The sequence below is a fragment of the Dermacentor silvarum genome, chromosome 3 (genome assembly GCF_013339745.2).
Source record: "Dermacentor silvarum isolate Dsil-2018 chromosome 3, BIME_Dsil_1.4, whole genome shotgun sequence".
Lineage (NCBI taxonomy): Eukaryota > Metazoa > Arthropoda > Arachnida > Ixodida > Ixodidae > Dermacentor > Dermacentor silvarum.
The window spans coordinates 109,624,591-109,647,663 of record NC_051156.1 but is presented as its reverse complement, the minus strand read 5'-3'; the positions used below and the strand labels follow the sequence as shown (position 1 = coordinate 109,647,663).

General features: G+C 47.5%; 1 protein-coding gene across 1 annotated transcript in view; it reads right to left on the bottom strand.

Annotated features, from left to right (window-relative positions):
- LOC119445683 (uncharacterized) overlaps positions 1–20,481 on the bottom strand; it is a 30,707-nt gene extending 10,226 nt beyond the window's left edge. Inside the window, exons 1-2 of the mRNA XM_037709964.2 lie at positions 20,357–20,481; positions 19,469–19,569 (exon numbers count right to left, since the gene is read on the bottom strand). Coding sequence (XP_037565892.1) covers positions 19,469–19,569; positions 20,357–20,399 — 144 coding nt within the window. The 5' untranslated portion in view covers positions 20,400–20,481. The remainder of the gene's footprint in view (positions 1–19,468; positions 19,570–20,356) is intronic.
- Positions 20,482–23,073: the final 2,592 nt, after the last annotated feature.

Sequence of the window (23,073 nt, the reverse complement as noted above, 5' to 3'; positions counted from 1 at the left end):
AGAAGAGTCGAGAGGAGGCAAGGTTACACCATAGCTGCAGCAGTCAGAGGAACGAGGACAACGGGTTGTGTATCAACAGCGTATGTGATAGTTGATCCACGTCGCAAGAATTAGAGATCGGGAGTAGTATTGAATGCAGTAACCATTGCGCACCCATCGGTGGAAGGAAGAAGGTTGGAAGCGATCACAATTCCACTAGTTGAAATGCGGCCATAAGGGTTAATCGACACGTCGCGTGTACAATCTCTGCTGAACGAACGGCGATGATTAGTTCTCCGGATGGCCGAAGTACATAATCTGTCACTGTCACAGAAGGGCTTTGCGCATCATCTTTTGAATGGCAATGCTGACAGGTGTTGGTCAGGGATAGGAGGCGCTGGCGACAACTGATAAACATGGAGACCGACGACAAGAAATTCCAAACCAAAATAAGTTTGCGAGTACAGTCACGTACCACAGGAAATACTATGTGATGATGGATGCCATCGATGGAGACACGTACTGCACTTTGCGCGATCGGGTTAATGGTGGCATTGTTTGCTCCACGCAAAGGAGCGCCGCAGTATGGCGTGGTAACTTTTCGTAAGCGGGAGCATTAATCAGCACGAATGATAGGAATGGCGGTTGGTGCCACCATTCGACACGAACACCAATAAGATCTTTTACACGAACCCCTTCCACAAAAATTAACAATGAATTTTACGGGGGCTTCACAGGAATTATAGGCCATCAGGTGCATGCGGTTTCCCCTGCTTAAACTGCAGCTTGGAGTTTTCCGAGCGGAGGCCCAGGGCCTGTGAGGCGGGCCGAAATGGGGAAACTGAGAGACGGCGTGGCTAAGGTGCGCGGCTCCGAGAGGAACGGTACGTGGGAGGCATATCGGCTGTTTACTGGGGAGACGGTGAACGGTACGAAGAAGGTGGGTATATCATCCGCTGCTAAGTCATAGATAGACGGCTATCGGAGCGTTCTTGAGGAGCGTAGCCACGCGTCTCATCCTGTTGGCGCCGTAGACAGAACCGGGAAATGTGCCCTCGGTACCCGCAGTAATAACAAAGAGGGCGGGTAGGACGCCAAGCAAGGTAGGAAAGGTGAGCACGGACCTGCGCCGATACTGTAGCCACGGGTGTGTGTGCAGATGGTGTGTTCCCAGGTGTGGTCGTAACTGCAGACATCGCGGCGATGCCGGTATATGCTGTTACTGTAGGAGCGATGGTAGCGTCATAACGTATTGCATGGTGAGTAGACGCGACCTCTTTAATGATTGCGCGCAAGCCGGCCGCAGCATGGAAGGTGACGGTGCCAGAAGCACAGGAAGAACATTGCGCGTGAGGTTCCTCACGTATATATATGATGGTGCGGATCAAAGTGCGCAGGTCCGTAGCCTCAGGCAGAAGATCGTCATACGTATCTGTGTGAACTCGAAAGGATTGCAGTTCTTAAAGGCGCTGGCACATGTTGGTGACATCGCGCACGGTAGTAGGGTTCTGTGTAGCCAAAGTTTTAAAATCAATAGTGTTGACTCCCTTGATGATGTGACGGATGCGGTCGCTTGCGGACATAGTGGAGTTGACACGCCTACACAGGGCGAAGACATCTTCAATGTAAGACGTATACGACTTCCCGAAAAATTTGAACACCCTGGTCGAGCTTCTTTTTCGCCGTTTCAGTGCGAATAGCAGGAACGCCAAAAATACCACGAAACGTCCGCGTAAATGTGGTACAGTCAAGGAAGTCAGGCTCATGGTTCAAAAATCAAGTTTTAACGACGTCGGAAAGGTAGGAAGGGACGTCGTGGAGTTCATGCAATTGTCCCACTTGTACTCGCTTACTAGATCGTAGTTCTCGAGCCATTATTCGAAGTCTTCAATGCGTAAGCCAACGAATACATGGGGGTCACGCTGACGGCTATTGATTGTCCAGACGCAAGACGACTGACGCAAAACGGTCTCCGTTGTACAGGCTGGGTCTTGACTGGCCATAGCAGCAAACGGTGGGGTGACGCGACGACCCGAGCGGAGGTCCAAAGAGAAACGGTGAGAGGACTTGGGAAACGGGGAGCAACCTTTACACTTCTGAGGAACTTCTTTATTCTCGAAGATCCCGCTCCACGACGACAAAGAAGCCGCGGCTCATGGTTATGATATTGCCACACATTGCAACATGCATGTTGCAAGGTGTGGCATTATTCTCCTTCCTCGGAAGAGGATCGACTCGATGCTAAAAGAAGCACACACACTACAGGGCCAGCGTGGAAGTACACGCGTGGAAAACCATGTACACGCAAACGCTTGCTGACGCGCAGTCACACAACGCACGGCAATGTAACTGAGGTACTGATTGTGTACGACAAAAATAAATAATACAAAAAGAATGGCATGGTCCATAAACCATGGTGGTTATGGAGTGCGGTATGGTTTAAGCCGCACAACGTGCACAATCTTGGGTAGTGTCTTTCGACGTCGTGTTGGTTGGCTGCCGTCAGGAAGAACCTCCTTGTTGACGTCACTCACTCGCCGCAGCACCTCTGGTTTGTACTCTCTTCTGGTTGTACGATCTCCTGGTTTGTACTCGACTTGTCGATGGCGGAGGTTGTAGTGGCGTACGTGTGTCGATGCACTGCTGTTTCTTGATGTTCGTGCGAACCAGTTGGCGTGCTTCCGCGGCGCGCTGCACGAAGAGCTCGGCGTCTTGGTCAAGATAATCAAAGCTGTCGCAATGAAGCATTGCTTCAAGCATGGTATGGGCTTCACGACCGTAAACAAGGTAGAACGACGTGAAGTGTGTGGTCTCTTGCGTCGCGGTGTTGTACGCAAATGTTACGTACGAAAGTACTTCATCCCACGTTTTGTGCTGTACGTCTACGTACATAGAGAGCATATCAGTCATCGTTTTGTTGAGCCTTTATTTCGGTCAGGCAATTTGTCAGCGGGTGAGAGGCAGTCGTCTTTCGATGTGTCGTGTAACTTAATAGGAAAACGTCTTCAATGAGCCGTGCCGTAAATGCCGTTCCTCGGTCGGCAATGACGCACGATGGGGCGCCATGACGCAGTACAATGTTGTTTACAAAAAATTACGCAACCTCGGAAGCAGTGCCTCGAGGGAGAGCCTTTGCTTCAGCATAGCGCGGTAAATAATCTGTGGCGATTATAATGCACTTGTTTCCCGAAGTTGGCCGAGGAAACAGGCCCAACAGATCCATGCCGACATGGTCAAAAGGTCTTCGAGGTGGGTCAATGGGATTCAGTAATCCCGCACGCTTCACAGCTGGCGACTTCCGACGCTGGCACTCACGACAGGCTTGAACATACCATTTAACGCAAGTGGCGAGTTTCGACCAATAGTACTATTTGCGCACTCTACAATTGTTCAGGTGTAGCCTAGGTGGCCAGACGGAGGTTTGTCGTGGCAGGCGAACATAATTTTCTCACGAAGCTCTGCTGGCACGACCAAAAGGTCGGTTTTGTTGTGGGCAGCAGAGCTCTTATACAGTACACCCTGTCGTAAACAAAATGACGACAGTTCGCGAGCTATTTGTCCGGGCAGAGTGACGTTGCGGCCTTCCAGATGTTCGACAATAGGCCGTAACTCATCTGCGTGCCGCAGTAAGAAATAAGAAAGACGAAGACGCGCGCTAGTCCACGCGCCATGCGCCGGCACCTGTTTGACGGGCGCCAGCGTAGAAGCAGACGAAGATGATTCAATGCACGCGCTGGTGCTTGAGTTTTGCATTTGATCAGCTGGCGGTCAGAGACAAGGACTCAATACTTCAGGTCGCCTGTTTTCCTAGAACGTGACAATATGTAAAGATGAGGAAGATGAGATGCGAATATTATGCTCGTAATATCTATCATCATCAGCCTATATGTATGTCCACTGCAGGACGAAGGCCTCTCCCGGCGATATCCAATAACCGCTGTCTTGCGCCAGTTGATTCCTACTGGCGCCTGCAAATTTCCTAATTTCATCACTGCACCTGGTTTTCTGCCGTCCTCGACTGCGCTTCCCTTCTCTTGGTATCCATTCGGTAAATCTTATGGTCCACCGGTTATCTATCCTACGCATTGCATGGCCTGCCCAGCTCCATTTTTTTAGTTTAATGTCAAATAGAATATTGGCTATCCCTGTTTGCTCTCTTATCCACACCGCTGTCTTGCTGTCCCTAAAGTTAGGCCTAACATTTATCGTCCCATCGCTCTTTGAGCGGTCCTTAACTTGTTTTCAAGCTTCTTCGTTAGCCTCCACGTTTCTTCCCCATATGTTAGCACTGGTAGAATGCAATGATTGTGCACTTTTCTTTTCAATGACAGTGATAAGCGCCAAGTCTTGATTTGGCAATGGCCGCTGTATGCACTCCAACCTAATTTTATTCTTCTGTAAATTTTCTTCACATGATCTCATGAATTCTTCATTGAGTAATTCACCTAGATAAACGTACTCCTTTACATACTCTAGAGGCTGACTGGCAATCCTGAATTCTTGCTCACTTGCCAGGCTATTGAACACTATTTTTGTATTCTGCATATTAGTCTTCAACCCTACTCTTGCACTTTCTCAGTTAACGTCCTGAATCATTTATTGTAATTTGTCCCCATTGTTGCTGAATAGCACAATGTCATCTGCGAACTAAAGGTTGCTGAGATATTCCCCGTTGATGCTCACTCCTAAGCCTTCCCAGTCTAATAGCTTGAATACTACTTCTAAGCATGCAGTGAACAGCATTGAAGAGATTGTGTCTCCTTGCCCCACCTCTTTCTTGATAGGTAACTTTCTAATTTTCTGGTGGAGAACCAAGGTGGCTGTGGTATCTTTCTAGATATTTGCCACAATATTCACGTATGCCAGCTGTACTCCATAACTACGCAATGTCTCCATGACTGCTGGAATCTCTACTGAATGAAATGCTTTTTCATAATAAACAAAAGCCATATAAGGAGGTTGTTTGTACTGCGCAGATTTCTCGATTGATTGATGCCATGGATATGATCCATCTTAGAATATCCCTTCCTGAAGCCAGCCTGTTCTCTTGGTTGACTGATATCAAGCGTTGCCCTGATTAAATTAGAAATTATCTTGGTGAATGTTTCATACAATACTGAAAGCAAGCTAATGAATCTATAAATCTTCAATTCTTGAACGTCTCCCTTCTTATGAATTAGTATAATGTTGGCACTCTTCCAGCTCTTTGGTACACTTGAAGTCGCCAGGCATTGCGTATAAAGGGACGCAAGCTTTTCAAGCGTATCTCCTCCATCTTTTCAAGCATATCTCCTACGGGTCATGTCTTGCAAGACGCTTCAACTTCATCGCTAGTTATAGAAGTAGCCTCTGTATTCGGTTCATCACTATGTCGAATGAAAGCGGCTTGACTGCTCTGGAACTGTAGAGGTCAGTATAGAATTCTTCCGCTGTTTTTACTATGTCATTGAAATTGCGGATGATATTGCCCTGCTTACCTTTCAATGCATACGTCTTGCCTTGTCCTATGCCAAGTTTTCTTCTCACTGATTTCATGCTGCATCCATTTTATAGCTTCTTCAATCTGTTCTACGTTAAAATTTCGAATATCCCTTACCTTTTTCTTGTTGATCAGTTTTGACTGTTAGCGAATTCAATCTGATCTCTTGAATGGGACACTTTTGTGCTTTGTCGTTTCTTTATTAGGTCCCGTGTTACTTCGGAGAGCTTACCTACTGGTTGCCTTGATGTCTTACCTCCCACTTCAATTCCTCCTTCTGAGATCAGCCCACTTAGGGTGTCATTCATTACCTCTATGTTGTCTGCATCTTCCTGTTCTAAAGCTGCATATTTGTTTGCGAGCACCAGCCTGAATTGGCCTGCTTTTGTACTTACAGCGTCTAGGTTGGCCTGTTTCTTCTTGACCAATTTCGCCCTTTCTTTCTTCAAATTGAGAGAAATCCTATACCTCAATAACCTATGGTCACTACACTTCACCCTAACTGACACTTCTAAATCCTGCACCATGCTAGGATCGGCGGAGAGTATGAAATTTATTTGATTCCTTGTTTCTCTATTAGAGATTTTCCAGGTCCACTTCCTGTTGGTACGCTTCCTGAAAAAGGTATTCATTATTCGGAGCATATTCCTTTCAGTGAATTCTATCAACATCTCTCCTCTAGTGTTCCTAGAATCGATGCTGTAGTTGCCAATTGCTTGCTCACAGCCTGACTTTTCCCCACTTTTGCATTAAAGTCGCCCATGACTACATGCAGTATAATGAGTTTGTACCTTTCTCATCGCTAATTCAACATCTTCATAAAACTGTTCTATTTCTTCATCATCGTGACTGGAGGTTGGTGCGTAGGCTTGTACTGTCTTCATTCTATACCTCCTATTCAGCTTTAACGCGACGACTGCTAACCTCTCATTAAGGCGGTAGAGTTTATCAAGGTTGCCCGCCACCTCCTTATGGACTAGAAATCCTACCCCGAATTCTCTCTTATCTGGAAGGCCTCTGTAGCAGAGGACGTGGCCGTTAGTCAGTACTGCATAAGCCTCACCAGTTCTTCTCACCTCACTAAGGCCAATAATATCCCAGGCAATACCTGGTAATTCTTCAAATAGCCTTGCTAAGCTAGCCTCACTCGAGAGGGTGCGCATGTTGAACGTTGTCAGGTTCAGTTTCCAGTGGACATAAATATGGGGTGCTGCTGCTGCTGATGATGATAATATTGTCATGGGAGAAACAACAGAGACAGTCAGGAGCCCACTCTTTACCGGTACCAGACCAAGGAAAAGCATCCTCTTCTTCTAACAACCCCAAAGCGTGTACGTGCCACATCGGATGGCTGATATGTGACGGTATGTGCCATTAGCCCCTCTTCCTAAGAAGCATCATCTCCATGCTGTAAATGAGGGTAAAAAAGATATTAAAAATGAGGGTTAAAATATAAACGAAAGAAATGTGTCGTAACGCAAAATAACAATCTGCTGCTGTTAAAGATGGAACGAAAGCAAAAAAAAAACATAGGACAGAACAAAAACGAACAAAAAAACGATAACAACAAAAAGAACGACGCTAAGTCGTCTATGTAGTATAGTCACTCGACGGTCGAGTCACCGCGCAAAAACATGATTTGAGTCTTGAAACATGAAACCTCAGTTTGAGGAAGCCGACGGCAATTTCTTGGGGTGCCTTCTTGGAGAACCTCGTAGGTAACGTCGCTGAGTCGCCGTACAATCTTGTAAGGACCGAAGTAGTGACGCAGCAACTTTTCTGACTAGCCGAGCTGTCGGATGGGGGTCCACACGCACACTTCATTGCCAGGATTGTAGGTACCCTCTCGGTGGAGAAGGTTGTAGCGGCGTGCATCGGCGGTTTGGCGAGACTGAATACGACATCGCGCGAGGTGATGGGCCTCCTCGGCGCGCTCGGCGAACATGGCCGCATCTGTGTGAAACATTCCCTAGTTGTCGAGAAGGAGCATGGCGTCGAGCATCGTGGTGACTTCTCGACCATGGACTAAGCGAAAAGGGGTGAATCCTGAACTTCCTTGAATAGCGGTGTTGTACGCAAAAGTGACGTAAGCAAGGATATCGTCCCAGCTCTTGTGGTCAATGGCTACATACATTGATAGTATATCCGCGATCGTCTTGTTCAGGCGTTCTGTCAGTCCATTTGTGTGTGGGTGATAAGCAGCCGTTTTGCGATGTGCAGTGCCACTTAGCCTCAAGACTTCCTGCAGCATCTCGGCGGTGAAAGCTGCCCCACGATCAGTAATGACGTTCGCTGGCGCTCCGTGACGGAGGACAATGCTATGCAAGAAAAATTGGGCGACGTCTGCTGCGGTAGCTTTTGGGAGTGCCTTTGTTTCGCAGTACCGTGTTAGGTAATCTGTAGCGACCACAATCCACCGATTTCCGGATGATGACGTGGGGAATGGTCCCAACAAGTCCATACCAATCTGATGAAATGGAATCTGAGGTATTGCTATTGGTTGCAGCAGTCCTACTGGCCGCACAGGTGGAGTCTTACGTCGTTGGCAGTCGCGACATCTGCGAACGTACTGCTCCACAGTCTTTGCGAGACGTGGCCAGTAGTAAGAGTGGCGAATTCGTTCCAACGTGCGTGTGTAGCCTAGGTGTCCGGACGATGGTTCGTCGTGACAGGCACGTAAAATATCGTCACGAAGCGAGGTCGGCGCAACTAGCAGGTATGCAGCTTGCGTATGGTCAAAGTTCTTCTTACAAAGCACGCCATACCGTAAACAAAATGAGGCTAGCGAGCGTGGGAAACTTCGAGGAAGACTTGACGTGCGCCCTTCCAGGTAGTCAATGAGAGGTCTGAGCTCCAAGTCGTCGCGCTGTTGTTGAGCCATGTCAGTTGCTGATGCGGCAGAAAGAAAAGTGTCATGCTCTTCGAGGTCAGCGGGGGCACATCCGACTGGTGCAAGTGAGAGACAGTAAGCGTCGGTTTGTTTGCGTCCTGAATTGTGAACGATGGTGACATTAAATTCTTGCAGTTGAATGCTTCATCGAGCCAGACGACTTGAGGGATCGTTGAGATTCGCGAGCCAGCAAAGTGAATGGTGGTCGCTGGCTACTCTGAATGGGCGACCGTACAAGTATGGCCAAAACTTTGTTATGGCCCAGCAAACGGCTAAACTTTCTTTTCCTGTTGCAGAGTAGTTTTTCTCGGCAGCGGATAACATTCCGCTCACATAGGAAATCACACGCTCTACGTCATTTTGCCACTGAACGAAGACAGCTCCAAGGCCACCGTTGCTGGCGTCTGTGTGCAACTCCGTGTCAGCATTCTCGTCAAGAGAGAGAGAAAAAACGAAGAGGGAAAGGTAGGGAGGTTAACCAAGGACGTGCCCGGTTGGCTACCCTACACATGGGGAGGGGGAAAGGGGAAGAATAGATAAAGAGAGAAAATAAAAAAAAAATTGGAGTCAGTCATTCGCAGAGACAGTCAGAGAAGAAAGCCAGAGACAGTCAGAGAGACAGCCAGTCAAAGTGGCTCAGTACAAGTGGGGTCTGGAGAAGGTTTTGGAGGGTATCGAAGGCGAGGCTCTGATCCTGATCCCAAACAAAGGGGATGCCTTCCTTCGTAAGTTGGTTCAGGGGTTCAGCGATTTTAGAAAAAAATTTGACAAAGCGTTGGTAGTAACCACAGAGCCCCAGAAATCGGCGTAGATCGCGCTTATTTGTTGGCACGGGAAATGCGGCGACGGCGCTCGTTTTCTCGGGGTCTGGGCGGATGCCGGCATGGCTCACAACGTGACCTAGAAACTTCAGTTCCGCGAATCCCAAATGACACTTCTCTCGTTTTAGAGAAATTCCAGCTGTTCGTATTGCCTCAAGAACTGTCTGGAGGCACTGGGCGTGCTGTTCAAACGTGTCCGAAAAGACGACCACGTCGTCTCGGTAAACGAGGTGCGATTGCCATTTCAGCCCAGAGAGAACCGTGTCCATCATTCTCTGAAAAGTAGCTGGCGCTGAGCATAACCGAAAAGGATGGACCTTGAACTCGTATAGGCCGTCAGGAGTAATAAAAGCGATCTTTTCACGATCACGCGCGTCAACTGCGATTTGCCAGTAACCACTGCGTAAATCCATAGAAGAAAAGTAGCGAGCGTTGCGTATATTATCCAAGGAGTCATCTGTTCGGTGCAGAGGATAAACGTCCTTAGTCATCTTATTCAGTGTTCGATAATCGTCGCAAAAGCACAAGGTACCATCTTTCTTCTTTACTAACACAACTGGCGAAGCCCAGGGACTGGTCGTCGTCTTTAAGCATCTGCGGATCTTGGTGACGTATAGCGTCTTGTTCTTTTGCGACATACTATAGGCATGTTGTCTAACGGACCTTTCGGTAGGTTCGGTAATGATACGATGCTGGGCAAGCGGCGTCTGGTTAACCTTCGTCGTTGTAGCGAAACAATCCTAAAAAGAATCGAGTACATCCAGAAGCCTTTCTCGTTGTGCTGATGGTAGACCCGGGTTCACATCGAGAGTGTGCGCGAACGCCTTAGCAGAATGGTCTCATGGCGAAAGAACAACTAATACAGGCGGATCGTTTACGTCGGCAATTTCCGCAAAGTATGCAATGGAGGTGCGTCTTGCAAGATGAAGATATTCCTCGCTGAAGTTCGTAACCAGCAGGTGAGCCTGTCTGTTTCGAGGCTTAACTCCTCCGGCAACGCAAATTTGGCGTGCAAGAAGGAAAGACAAATTTGCCTCCGCAATTACAGCGTCGGGGACGTCCTGTTCACATTCCACACCGACAAAGAGGCTGCTGCGAGGGGGCTGAGTCACGGATTCATCGGCCACACGTAGCGCGGTCTTAGGTATTAGGGTGGTGCTGCCATCTTCAGAAGGAAATGGGTCCTCGAACGACACCAGCAAATCACGTAGGTCAATGATCGCGCCGTATTCACGAAGAAAGTCCATTCCAATGATTATTGGGCGGGAGTAAACAGGTAATACGAGGAAAGACCGCTGAACGTCGACTCACGGATTCGAATACGTGTCGTGCACATTCCAGTTGGCATCACCAGATGGCCACCTGCCGTGCGTAACTGGGGCCCTTGCCATGGCGTGGTGACTGTCCTCAATTTAGATGCCGCTGCGCCGCTCATAACTGAATAATCGGCACCGGTTTCGACGAGGGCAGTGACAGCATGATTATCAACAAGTACGGCGATGTCGGCAGAAATAATCTTAGTGTCGGAAAATAAAGAAAAGCCGGAACGCTCGTCGTAGGGTCGTTGCGTCGAGGGAGGTTCTTTGAATGTTCGTTGGAAAGCGACTTCACCCCCCGAAGTCACGGTTCCTAGTTTGCCCTGTGAGGTCTCGGTGACTGGTTCCTTAGGTGAGCGTAAGACGACGAGGGCAAGCTAGATGACACGGACCGGCGAGTGGATGGTGTTCGCGATTGGCGGCGCTCAACAGTCGAAGGAATTCGTTCGCCCGTGAGATACGCTTCGATTTCGCGGGGACGCTCACCGTAGCGTGGGCACCGCGCGTCGGGGTGGAAACCGCGGAGACCTAGCTGACGGTACTGGCAGTCGCGGTAAACGTGACCCGCTTATCCACAGTGGTAGCAGAGCGGACGGTTATCCGACGAGCGCCATACACTTGCCTTAGTCTGTCTTGAGCCAGGTGGTCGATACGTAGGCACGTTCGGGTACGTTGAGCCGGGTAGCGGATGCGAGGAGGTGTCCGGGAACAGATCTGTAGACTGGTCCACTGTCCCCATGATGGGACCTGTAGATGGTGGCGGCCCCAAATGCTGCCATAGGTGGTTGGAGTCCCACTGGTGCCACTGCTTGGAGTTCCCGCATTTCGTCACGCCCAACGCTTCGTATGAAGTCTGCAAGGGCCTGCTTCTCGCTGCCGGACCCCAGAGAGCATGCAGGTAGCCGGGAGGTCATGGCGTTCGTACTGTGACGACCGCTGCTGGAGAGTACGCTCCATCGTGGTTGCCTCACTCACGAACTCAGACATGGTTGTTGGTGGACTGCGTACGAGTCCGGCGAAAAGCTGTTCTTTCACTCCACGTAATAAATGTCGCACCTTCTTTTCCTCGGACAGTGCAAGGTATGCGCGTCTGAAAAACGAAGCATGTCCTCGACAAACATCAAGACTCTCTCGTTGGGCCGCTGGTCCCTAGTAGAGATGGCTTGTTCAGCTCTCTCCGTTCTTTCGGGGTTCCAGTTAGAGCACTGCACGGGCTCAAGCTTACCCGAAAGCCCGGGCCCGGCCCGGCCCACGGGCCGGGCCGGGCCGGGTAGAGCAGTTTTTTCACGGGCTCGGGCATCGCGTTTGCTTTTTGACCCGGGCCCGGGCCGGGCTCGGGCTTTCTGAGAGATATTCTCGGGCTTCTCAACTCTGAAAAACATGTATTTTTCGGTCTCGGGCCGGGTTCGGGCCAGTTTCGAGTCGGACTCGGGCCGGGCTCGGGCTTAAGGTAAAGGGGTGGCGGGCCGGGCCGGGCGGGTAACGTAGATTATTTCCGGGCCCGGGCCGGGCCCGGGTCTCACCATAAAAGTTTTGATCGGGCTCGGGCGGGCCGCCGAATGTAAAAACTGGCCCGGGCCGGGCCCGGGCCGCAAAAATCGGCCCGTACAGTGCTCTAGTTCCGGTACGCATCACGGAGCTGTCGGCTAAACTCTTGCCGTGTCGCAAAGGAACCCTCGTGGTTCTCGTACCACGTCTTCGCAGAGTCTTCATGCGCGAAGTAAACTCTCCGCAGCTTGCGAACATCATCCCACTCGCTGATGCTGGCAACCCGATCGAAGTGGCCGAGCCAGTCTTGGTTATCCTGAAAAGTGTCTCTGTGGAATGGTCTGGGTGTCTGTGGCGCATGAAAAACATGCGGGAGAGAAGACTGGGCATCGTAGGTTTGGCTCGCCTGGTTTGTAGTGGTCGTTGACATCATTATTTCTAGTCTCGATGAAAAGCGACCGAATTCGGGGGTTAGTCCTTGATGCCGGCGGCTGCTTCTTGCTGTGGGAGCTGTGGCTGTCTGTAAGGTGCTAGGAGTGACGGCGGAAACTTGGGAGGGAAGGTGCATTTACCCCGCACCTCCACCAGTAATGTCACGGGCCAAACAACAGACAGCCAGGAGTCGACGTCTTGTTGTTGTTGTTGCTTCCTCAAAACATGGCTCGTACCAATGATGGGGATGGGCCACACTGGATAAAATAAAACATACACCCAACAACGTACAAGAGGGGTAAAGGCGAACAATCGAAATGAAGATTTTGGCGTAACCGACACCAGACCAAGGAAAAACGTCCTCTTCTACCAACCCCAAAGCGTGTACGTGCCACATTGGATGGCTGATATGTGACGGTATGTGCCAATATGCAAAAAAAAATTTGTCGTAGATGGGACGGCTGCGGCTGAATCAATGTTCCACAACCTCCGCCGAGGCCGTCAGTGGTAGTGCTGGCTAACATGCTGTTTAGCTATATCAGTTTAGGTGCTGGTTAGTTCTATCAGATAAAGATAAACCCTCAAGAAAGTGGATGGGAAAACGGAGCCGCGGTAGCTCACTTGATAAGAGTACTGCGTGCGTAATGCGAATACGTGGGTTCGTATCCCACCTGAGGCCACTTTTTCTTTTCGTCCACTTTCATTTCCATTCGTTATCCTTCCGTCAATTCAACTAAGAATCACGAGTAATTTCCCCTGTGCTGTCTTTGGTATCATTGTTTGTTGGCGTCTCATTATATGACTAATAAAAATTAGGCATCTTCGTTGCCTTTGGTCTGGCATATATATATATATATATATATATATATATATATATATATATATGACAAAGGTACTCCCACCATCCTGGACGTTTTCGAAAGCAAACATGTTTCCACGTGCGTCATTTTCCTTATTTAGCTTATTTCGCTACATATAGAGTGCTCTGTGCTGTATTCGGTCTCATTGTTGGCTGGCTTCTTATTATATTACTAATAAAAATTAGGCATCTTCGTTGCCTTTGGTCTCGTATATATATATATATATATATATATATATATATATATATATATATACGAGACAAAGGCAACGAAGATGCCTAATTTTTATATATATATATATATGTCAAAGGTACGCCCACAGCCTGGACGTTTTCGAAGCAAACATGTTTCAACGTGCGTCATTTTCCTTATTTAGCTTATTTCGCTACATATATATTGCTAACTTGCTATCTGCTCCAATATATATATATATATATATATATATATATATATATATATAATATATATATATATATATATATATACAGGTGTCCCAGCTACACGAATTAAAAAGAGGAACGGCGTTACGCGAAGCCAAGCCAGTGCGTATTGTTTCCAGTACAGTGGAGTAGCCGCCAGTGTTTTTTTCGTTACTGAGATTTAATTATTGACTGTAATTAATTATCTAGCTCGAGAAGTACTGTCCTAATTATCAAAATGTCAATGAGAAAGTTGTAGAGCAACATGAAACACTCCCGATACAGCTTTTTGTGGCTCAATATGGGGCTACATAAATGTGTTTTTCCGAGTGTGAAAGAAGCCCGCGAATACGCGCAGAATTGCCTCACGACTGGCTGCTCGAGGCACTTTGGGTGCATTCGCGGGCTTCTTTGATGCTCGGAAAACCCTTTTACGTAGCACGTATTGAGCAACAGAAAGCTCTATCGGGAGTTTCTCACGTTGCTGTACAACTTTCTCATTGACACTTTGATAATTAGGACAGTACTTGTCGAGTTGGATAAGTAATTACAGTAAGTAATTAAATCTCAGTAACGAAAAAAATACTCGCGGCTGCTCCACTATGGGAAACAATACGCACTAGGTTTGCTTCGCGTAATGCCGTGCATCTTTTTTTTTAATCGTACTGCGTGATAGGTGGGACTCGCCGTATATATATATATATATATATATATATATATATATATATATATATATATATGACGATTATACGTGCGCCGAAGGAAAGTGCCTGCCAACAGGCTTTCATAACCTCTGTATGCTGATCGACAAAGTAGGGCCAGTAAGCGCACATCTGCTCGGCGTAATACAAAACTAAACTCTGGCTTAAAACGCAAACATAAAACGTCGGCTAATACACACCTCTAAAGCATACAGAACTTTTAATATCATAGCTTCTTATATTCAATAGATTATTTGATTTACTAGTTTTTTTGTGCAGCCATTTGGTATGTTTCATTAGATGTGTTCCTGTTTTTTGGCGAATCCTCAAGGATGGATATGTGGTACTGTAATACAAGACGTACAGAATTCCTAAATGTCGGGCGGTGTGTGTCGTAATTATCTGTGTGAACTTCTGTTATTGTCACTCTTCCGCATGAGAAGCATTAATCATTACCTTCGTCCCAATGAATTTGCGGCATAGACGTCATACATTGCCCAGCTGCCTGATTCGATGTTACAATTTTTGGCTTAACTTGTCTGTGGTGTAGTGAATAAATATTGTTACGGCCTCGGCAGAGGCCGTAACAATATTTCAAGAATCCGCGAATAATTGAAGAATCCGCGAGTCCCTGGGCCGCTCCCGTCATTCTTGTGAAGAAGAAAGATGGTATGTGGAGATTCTGCGTTGACTATCGCCTGACTGAATTCCGTAACCAAGAAAGACGTCTATCCGCTGCCCCGTATTGATGACGCCATCGACTGCCTGCACTCCGCTTCCTACTTTTCTTCTGTGGATCTGAGAGCCGGTTATTGGCAAATTCCGATGCACCAGATGACAAGGAAAAAACGGCATTCGTTACGCCGGACGGGCTGTACGAATTCAACGTCATGCCGTTCGGATTGTGCAATGCACCGGCTACATTCGAAAGGTTCATGGACACTATTCCGCGTGGTTTAAAATGGCAGATTTGTATGTGCTACCTTGATGATGTCGTAATTTTTGGACGCGCATTTCAGGAGCACAACAGTCGTCTCAATATTGTACTCAACTGTATCGAAAAAGCCGGTCTTGAGCTGAATTCAAAGAAATGTCATTTTGGCCAGCGCCAAACAGTGGTGTTAGGACATCTCGTCGATAAAGATGGAATTAGACCAGACCCACAGAGGACAGCAGCCGTTGAATCATTCGAGCAACCTCAATCTGTCAAACAGCTTCGTAGCTTCGTAGGCCTCTGCTCATATTTCCGGCGGTTCATACCCGGTTTCGCGGATGTTGCTCAACCCCTGACGAATCTTCTGCGTAAGAACACTCCGTTTCAGTGGACTCCTGAGTGTGAAGCCGCTTTTCGCCAGCTGAAGTTTTTGTTAACTTCACAGCCAATACTCCGGCACTTCGATCCTTCGTCTCCAACGGAGATTCACACAGACGCAAGTGGCGTCGGCATCGGTGCCGTTCTCGTTCAGCGCTCTAGAAACAAAGAACATGTCGTCGCGTACGCAAGCCGTTCTTTAAGCAAGCCGGAACGCAACTACACTGGGACGGAATAGGAATGCCTAGCGGTAGTATTTGCCGTGCAGCGGTTTCGCTCGTAGGTATATGGTCGCCCGTTCACCATCGTCACAGATCACCATTCTCTGTGCTGGCTGGTCAATCTTCGTGACCCATCCGGACGCCTCGCGCGATGGGCCCTTCGTCTACAGGAATATGTGTTCACTATTTCGTACAAGAGTGGTCGTCGACACGCTGACGCGGATTGCCTTTCTAGGATGCCACAACGTACGACGGACTGTGAAGCCGACAACTTTGACCACCTTATCACTTCGCTGTCGCCTGACTTTCCCGATGCCTTGACATTCGCCGCAGAGCAGCGCAAAGACCCAAGCTTGAACGCTTATTTATCTGCCACACAAGGGCCTATATCCGAAGGCCGATTTTGCGTCCGAGATGGTCTTCTTTACAAGAGGAAGTTATCAACGACGGGCGCCCGTTTTCTATTGGTGGTTCCGCAGTCTCTTCAAACATCTGTTCTGTGCGTTACGCACGATGACCCGACCTCTGGTCACTTAGGGACCGCGCGAACACTTAGTCGCACAAAGGAACGATTCTACTGGCCTCAAATGCGCAAAACAATTGACACCTATGTGGCCAGTTGTACATAGTGTCAGAGCCACAAGCGACCTAACTCAGCTTCAGTCGGTCACCTACAGCCAGTAAAGCCCCCCAGTTCCCCTTTTGAAAAAGTCGGCATAGACCTGATCGGACCGTTTCCGCGTTCTTCAAGAGGAAGCCGGTGGATAATTGTGTGTGCCGACTACCTGACGCGGTACTTGTGAAACCGCTGCCATTTCCTCCGCCACTGCTGCGCAGGTTTCTGATTTTATGCTGCATTCAATCATACTCCGACACGGGCCACCTCGCGTGATAATAAGTGACCGTGGTCGCCAATTTATTGCCGATGTTGTGGAAGAATTGCTGCGTTCGTGTGCCTCCAAGTTCCGACACTCAACAGCTTATCATCCACAAACTAATGATCTCACCGAGCGCACAACCGAACGTTGATCAACATGTTATCAATGTACGTTGCTTCGGACCACAAGAATTGGGATGAAGTATTACCGTTCGTGACGTACGCTTTCAACTCTGCGAAACACGAAACGACCGGTTTCAGCCCTTTCTTCCTTCTTTACGCGCGCCAATCTCGTCATACGCTGGACACTATCTTTCCTTTTGTGATCCATGACGATTTGTCTATCGCAGAGACATAATGTCGTGCAGAAGAGGCTCGTCGACTTGCTCGCTTACGTACATTGGCCGCGCAAGACCACTCTAAAACACGCTACGACAGTCAACACCAGCATGTTACCTACGTTCCCGGTGACCTCGTGTGGCTGTGGACTCCAATACGCCGACGTGGCTTGAGCCAAAAGCTACTTGCAGACTATGCCGGGCCGTACGTTATCCTCGATCGTCTAAGCGAGGTGAACTACACCATTGCACGTCTCACTTCAAATGGCCGTCGTTCATGCAAGACTGAGGTGACTCATGTTGCCCGCTTGAAGCCATTCACACGAAGGAAGCAGGAGTGACTTGCCCGGCGGGCTTCGTCTGGGAGAGGAGGACTGTTACGCCGTGTCACTGCCAGTGAAAGGGAGGGAAGAGAAAGAGGGAAGACGACGTTGCTCCTACGATTGATACCAGCCAGCATAGCCCAAGGAGCTACAGCTTTGTGCTTTAATCGTTAAACGCTCCCTTAACCCTCTGCCGAGGCCGTAACAATATATTATATGCCTGAGATTACGCTTATAACTACTTCGGTGGATGCACATAAACAATAAGTGAGGTTAGAGGCTGCTCAGGATGAACCTAAGCACATTTATGCGCATCGTTTTTGTAAAGTTGTACACGAACAATTGCACAACACCTGAGTAAGGTTCGCTTCACTTGGGTTGCAGTAGGTGATTTTAACCTATTTATACAATACAATACAATACAATTCAATTTCATTCACAACACACATACAAAGTTGTGTTGAAGGCTCCCCTGGCAAAAAAGCTGTAAGCATACAGCTTGACGGATCTTTTCTTTTTGTGAGGGAGAGAGCATGAATTGTAAGAACAAAGCTGGCTCATTGAAACTTGTGTGATTTTCGATGTGTGTTCGTGCTACGCTCAGGTGGATGACATTTTTTTCTTTAAACATGCGATTAAAATTTCCATCAGAAAAGTTAACACTACCAATCATATAGTGATACTTAGGGCTGTTCACTTAAAGTGTCCCTAGCAGTTTTCAATGTTTTAAAACGAAGGCAGTGCTAAATTATGCAGCCTATTGAATTCCAGCCGAATCCTGGCTTACTCAGGGACCTAAGTATATATTATTGCTTTAATAAATGTTGAGCATTAAACACGTGAAATATATTATATTTGATACGTAACAGTTTTTCCACATTGTTATTTCGCCTGTTTTCTAGCTATCCTTGCTTCAATCTGATCATATTTATTGATGGCAGTGACTGTAGCTTATGAACCAGCTTTTCTCCCAAGCTTCGCTGCTTTTGCAAACTCACGTTGGAACAGAATACGTCTAGGCGTCAGTACTCGTAACGTTACGCCGGCACCGGAAAATCTAAAGCCCTGGATAAGCTAGGGGCACAGGGGTGTCGTGTGCTGTCTTCGCATGTGTGATGGATCTGACCAGGTTAGCTTCTTTCAAAGAGGTGCCGTAGCGGCAAAAGGACGCTTCCAGATGGCAGAAGTAGACACCCATACATAGTTTCCCGGTTTGTCTGCTCGGCTTACATGCGCGTATCCAGCACGCAGCTGCGACATTGGAACATCGCTGCATGGGCAAGCATTGTTCATGACTGCTGCGCGACGAGCGGCACGTGACCTTCAAACCACTACAGATGCTGCAGGGCCCACGAAGCGGAGTTAGAACGCGTGTCCACTTTGTATTTTCGTGCGTTTTGCATCTAAGCCTATCCATCGGTGGCAGTTAAACAAATGTTTGCCATAACAGAGATGCATATTCTTAAGTGCATCGGTTTATTATTGTGTTCAAGGCTTTATGTTCACCCATAATAGCATCTGGCAGTACGCAGTTTCTCCAACTCATATGTATGCGCGTATATGTAAGGACTCGGTGTAGTGAAACTTGCCCTCGACGTTTAACTCTGTATGTTCGAGTGTGTATAGGGCTGTATACTGTACTTTTTTCGAACCTATGGCGTTGTTTCTTCTTTTCTTACAAGATTTTCTTATTATTATTCTTACTGCTGTGTAAAAAGGACTGGCTGTCACCAATACAGGGTGACTAGATCTCTTTCCTTTATTTTATTTAAAAAAAGAGCACTTGCTAAGTATACTGAATTTCTGGTAACGGTCTATTCACTAAAGTATATGCAAAGATTAAAAGTATAGCAATGTAGTTCAAATTAGGCTTTCATTTGATGTAGAACGTTGCTTACTACAGCTCAACTAAGCTTAATCTAGAAAGTTTCTACATTTCTACACATGAGCGCTACAAAATTATTTATCAAGACTTCCGAGACAGTGCACAAGTTTCCATTGTGGCTACTTACGAGCGTTTCATCCACGGGTAGTTTGGCAATTCCGTGGTAGCTCTCACTTTCATGTAGCGGGCGGCACTCTGTGGGCTCAATGGGCCATGCCGAGATGAACGCTGTGAAAAGTAGAGAAGCGAACTGTTAGTATTCATTGCAGTGTTTAACATAATCATACAGGCAAGCACTGAGCCTTAAGTGTTTAATATTTACATCATATTTACTAAATGCTCCGCACAAAGTACGAAGTACTCAGCAGAGGCATTAAGCTTGTGAAAACCGCAATTAACGTTTAGGCAGCTTTAGCTATTGAAATAATACTGAGAAGCCTTTATTTTCTTGCGTCTCTAGCGTCAGAAAAGTAGTAGGTTGTAGACATCCTTACACTTTAGCGCACATCTTAGGTAGAGTTCTAAACTTGTTAGTATTTGCTGATTCAAGAAAATATTTCTTGAATATTTTTCATGTCCAATACAAACTAATTTAGGTTTGCCGATCCGCACTATCTGATTCTTGATATCCAGCAGCATCAACAGGCATTAACGCAAATGTAGAAAAAATTTGCAGCGACAAACAAAACCTTGCCACTCGCGCATCGTATATATGGATTTACGGCTTTGGAGGAGTAACAGAAATTGTACAGCACAATGAAGTCAGAAATCAAGCAGTGATCACATCTTCACACTGCCGTTGATTGTGTGACATGCACGAGGACAATGAAAAAGAACTTATAGTCCTATAACGCTGTCGAAAAAGTGCAGGGGTTATCTTCAGAGCAGATAAAAGAACAAAGATAGTTATACATAATCGTACCAGAAGCAGAAACGTGGGAAGAGGAAGTGTTATTGTAAATCGGAGGCCTGGTACAATCTTTTAAACAATAGATGTAGCTTTAGTTGACCTTACCAAGTATGCACAAGCGAACACTGATGTGCGCGGCCGACCCCATCTACACAAGGCTTCGAGCAGCGAAAGGGCTGTTTGTGACGACGTTGCGAGTGCTAGCTGTTCTGCTTGGAGTGAGAACAATAGAGAACATGGATGTCAGATTCATTTTTCATATCCCAATACAAAGTATTCGAGCCGACGGAAAGCATATTCTTGTCTGACAAAGCAGCAGACCAGTCTGTCAACAAGACTTTGTTGAAATGAACACACCAGCAGACAGATTAGAGCTATTTGAGAAGGTTGACGATCTCCCTTATTTCTTGAATACGTAGAATTTTTTTCTGATGCGTCTGCGCCACGTTCCTGCATTCCGTGTAGCTGACCAGTAAATTTGATTCCAAGAAACAAGTTCACAGACAAGAAGAATCCCGCTATCGTGAATTAAAATTGAACATTGCATTTAGGTGTCCTACAATTTGAACACACCGAGATTTCCGAAACCAAAAGTGCCACATGTCAGCGTGGCACTAGCGCCGACGGTACAATTGAGCTCTTTGCAAATAAAGTTTATTCCGTTTGCTCGAGATCAACACCTTCCCAAACCCTGTGGCCTACAGCCCCTATTACCCAGGACACAGCTGAATGCAAAATTTGCAAAGGTAGGACAAACCTCCAGCACATGGTTTCTCCTTCAGTCACAGACACGTCCGACAGAAATAACATGCTTATTTAGAATCAGAACCGTGGAGCAGTGGCAGAGCGCGCGGCTCAGCTCCGATCCGGAAGTGCAAGTCCGACTCGTCCAAATGGCGGAGGACACCACTGGTTCCGGTGTCCAAGAACTCAGGGTGCAGCATAAAGGGGGAAGAAGACAGAAGAGGACCTCCCACCTCTTCCCCTTCCGCTGACCCCATACCAGGCACACATTAAAGTGTTTCTCTCTCTCTCTCTCTCTCCTAGTGAATGCGTTTGAAGAGAGCAAACAAAGCCACGTATTTTTTTAAATAACGCTGTTTTACGTGCCAAAACCAGTGTGATTATGAAGCACGCCCGGAGTAACTTTGACCACCTCGGTTAATTAGGGCAAAATCTTTAGAGCTTTTTGTTTCAAGGTCGCGTTGTGAGGTAAGCAAAAAGCATCAATTGCGATAGCAAATTGTTAGAGAGCAACACGGAGTAAGGATAGTAGTTTTATCGGCTGCATAAACTTGGGCACATTGGCTTAACTAACTGAATGAACAGGCATGGTGTCAGCGTGCACAAGCAAACATGAATAGATCACATTCGATGACCGCAGACAACCACTGTCAAAACGCTGGCGTGAGCAAGCGCGCTGGAGCAGCGAGCGAAGGTTCATACGGTCTATCGCTTCAACAGAAATTAACAGCAAAACCACAGCACATACAAAGGTAAGAGCCTTGTTGAGATCGCTTTCAACATAGGGTGCGCGCGAAAGCTCGTAGCAGCGCAAAGTACAAGTGCGCCGTTGCTGGCAGAGTAGAAGCCGCACCCCCTCCCTCCCGCGCTGCCTTCCCAGTATCCTCCTTTCGCGCGCGAGATTGAATCGCCAGATCCCCTTGAGCCGGCTCGCTAAATGCGCACTTGGTTCTCGAACACAACGGCGCCCCCCCCCCCCCCCCCCGCCTTCGATTCCAACCCAACACGACCATTCACGCGACGGAAACGGCGCTTTTGCTCTCCGCCGTGGGTTCGCTCTCCGTGAAACCGCGCGTCATTTGCGCTCTGTATATTCGTCCCTCGCACATACAGCATAGGGCGCGCGGCGAAGATTGGACAACCGGGACGGCTACGGCAACAATCTGAAGTGTCCATATAATTGCTATGGCAATAAAACGGAGCGCGCCAGAAAATGTAAACAGCAGCGCCGGAGGAGGCTTCTGAGGAAGGGCGACGGAAGACAGTCGGGCTTGCATACAGTCGGGCTACAGTCGCACTCCTGTCTCAACGTCTTCCTGTCTAATTATGGCTTGCATACGCGTCTAAAGACGCACTTATCCTTAAGGACGGTCTGAAAACGAAGGTCACCAGAAAATATACGAGTCTTGCACCTCCTCTGCAGGGCATCTCTGAACTTGAATGCTACTACCCACTATAGGCTATTTTACGAAGTTCTGTAGGCACATCCTCAACAATTGGAGACAGTTGCATAAGTTATGCTTTGGTATGTCTTCGAAACTTGATAATTAACGTTCGATGATGGTGTCATCACTATAAGCTCATTTAACTAACTTTTAGCAGGCGATTCATAATGGAACGCAGACACGTTTAAAGGAAAACAGGTTTGCATAGACGCCGATGGCTAAGTGTATGTATGCCTATTGAAAATGTTATGAGCGCGAACTGAAGATAGAGGCAGGTTAGAAACCTCTAAACACAACAGTCGGTGATAAGACAAGCTATGAACCAACTATAGCACCAAAAATCGATTAAGTCTGTCCGGCGCTTTCTCGTCGAGTAAAGTGCGCCAATCCTGAAGATAGTATAATCGAAACCTGACTAAGCGTAACAGTAAACTTTGCCGATCCAGACATAGAACAATCGAAAGTAGGCCAATCCCCGAAAGAATGTAAAGTGAACTGGACCGATACACTAGAATGTGTCAGCAAAACTGCGCCGTTCCCGAGCACTCAAAGGCGGTGAATGGTGGGCAGATTTGTCGATATGAGTGCTGGATGTGCGTTCGTTTAATGATTAAACGCGATAGCCTAAGGGCC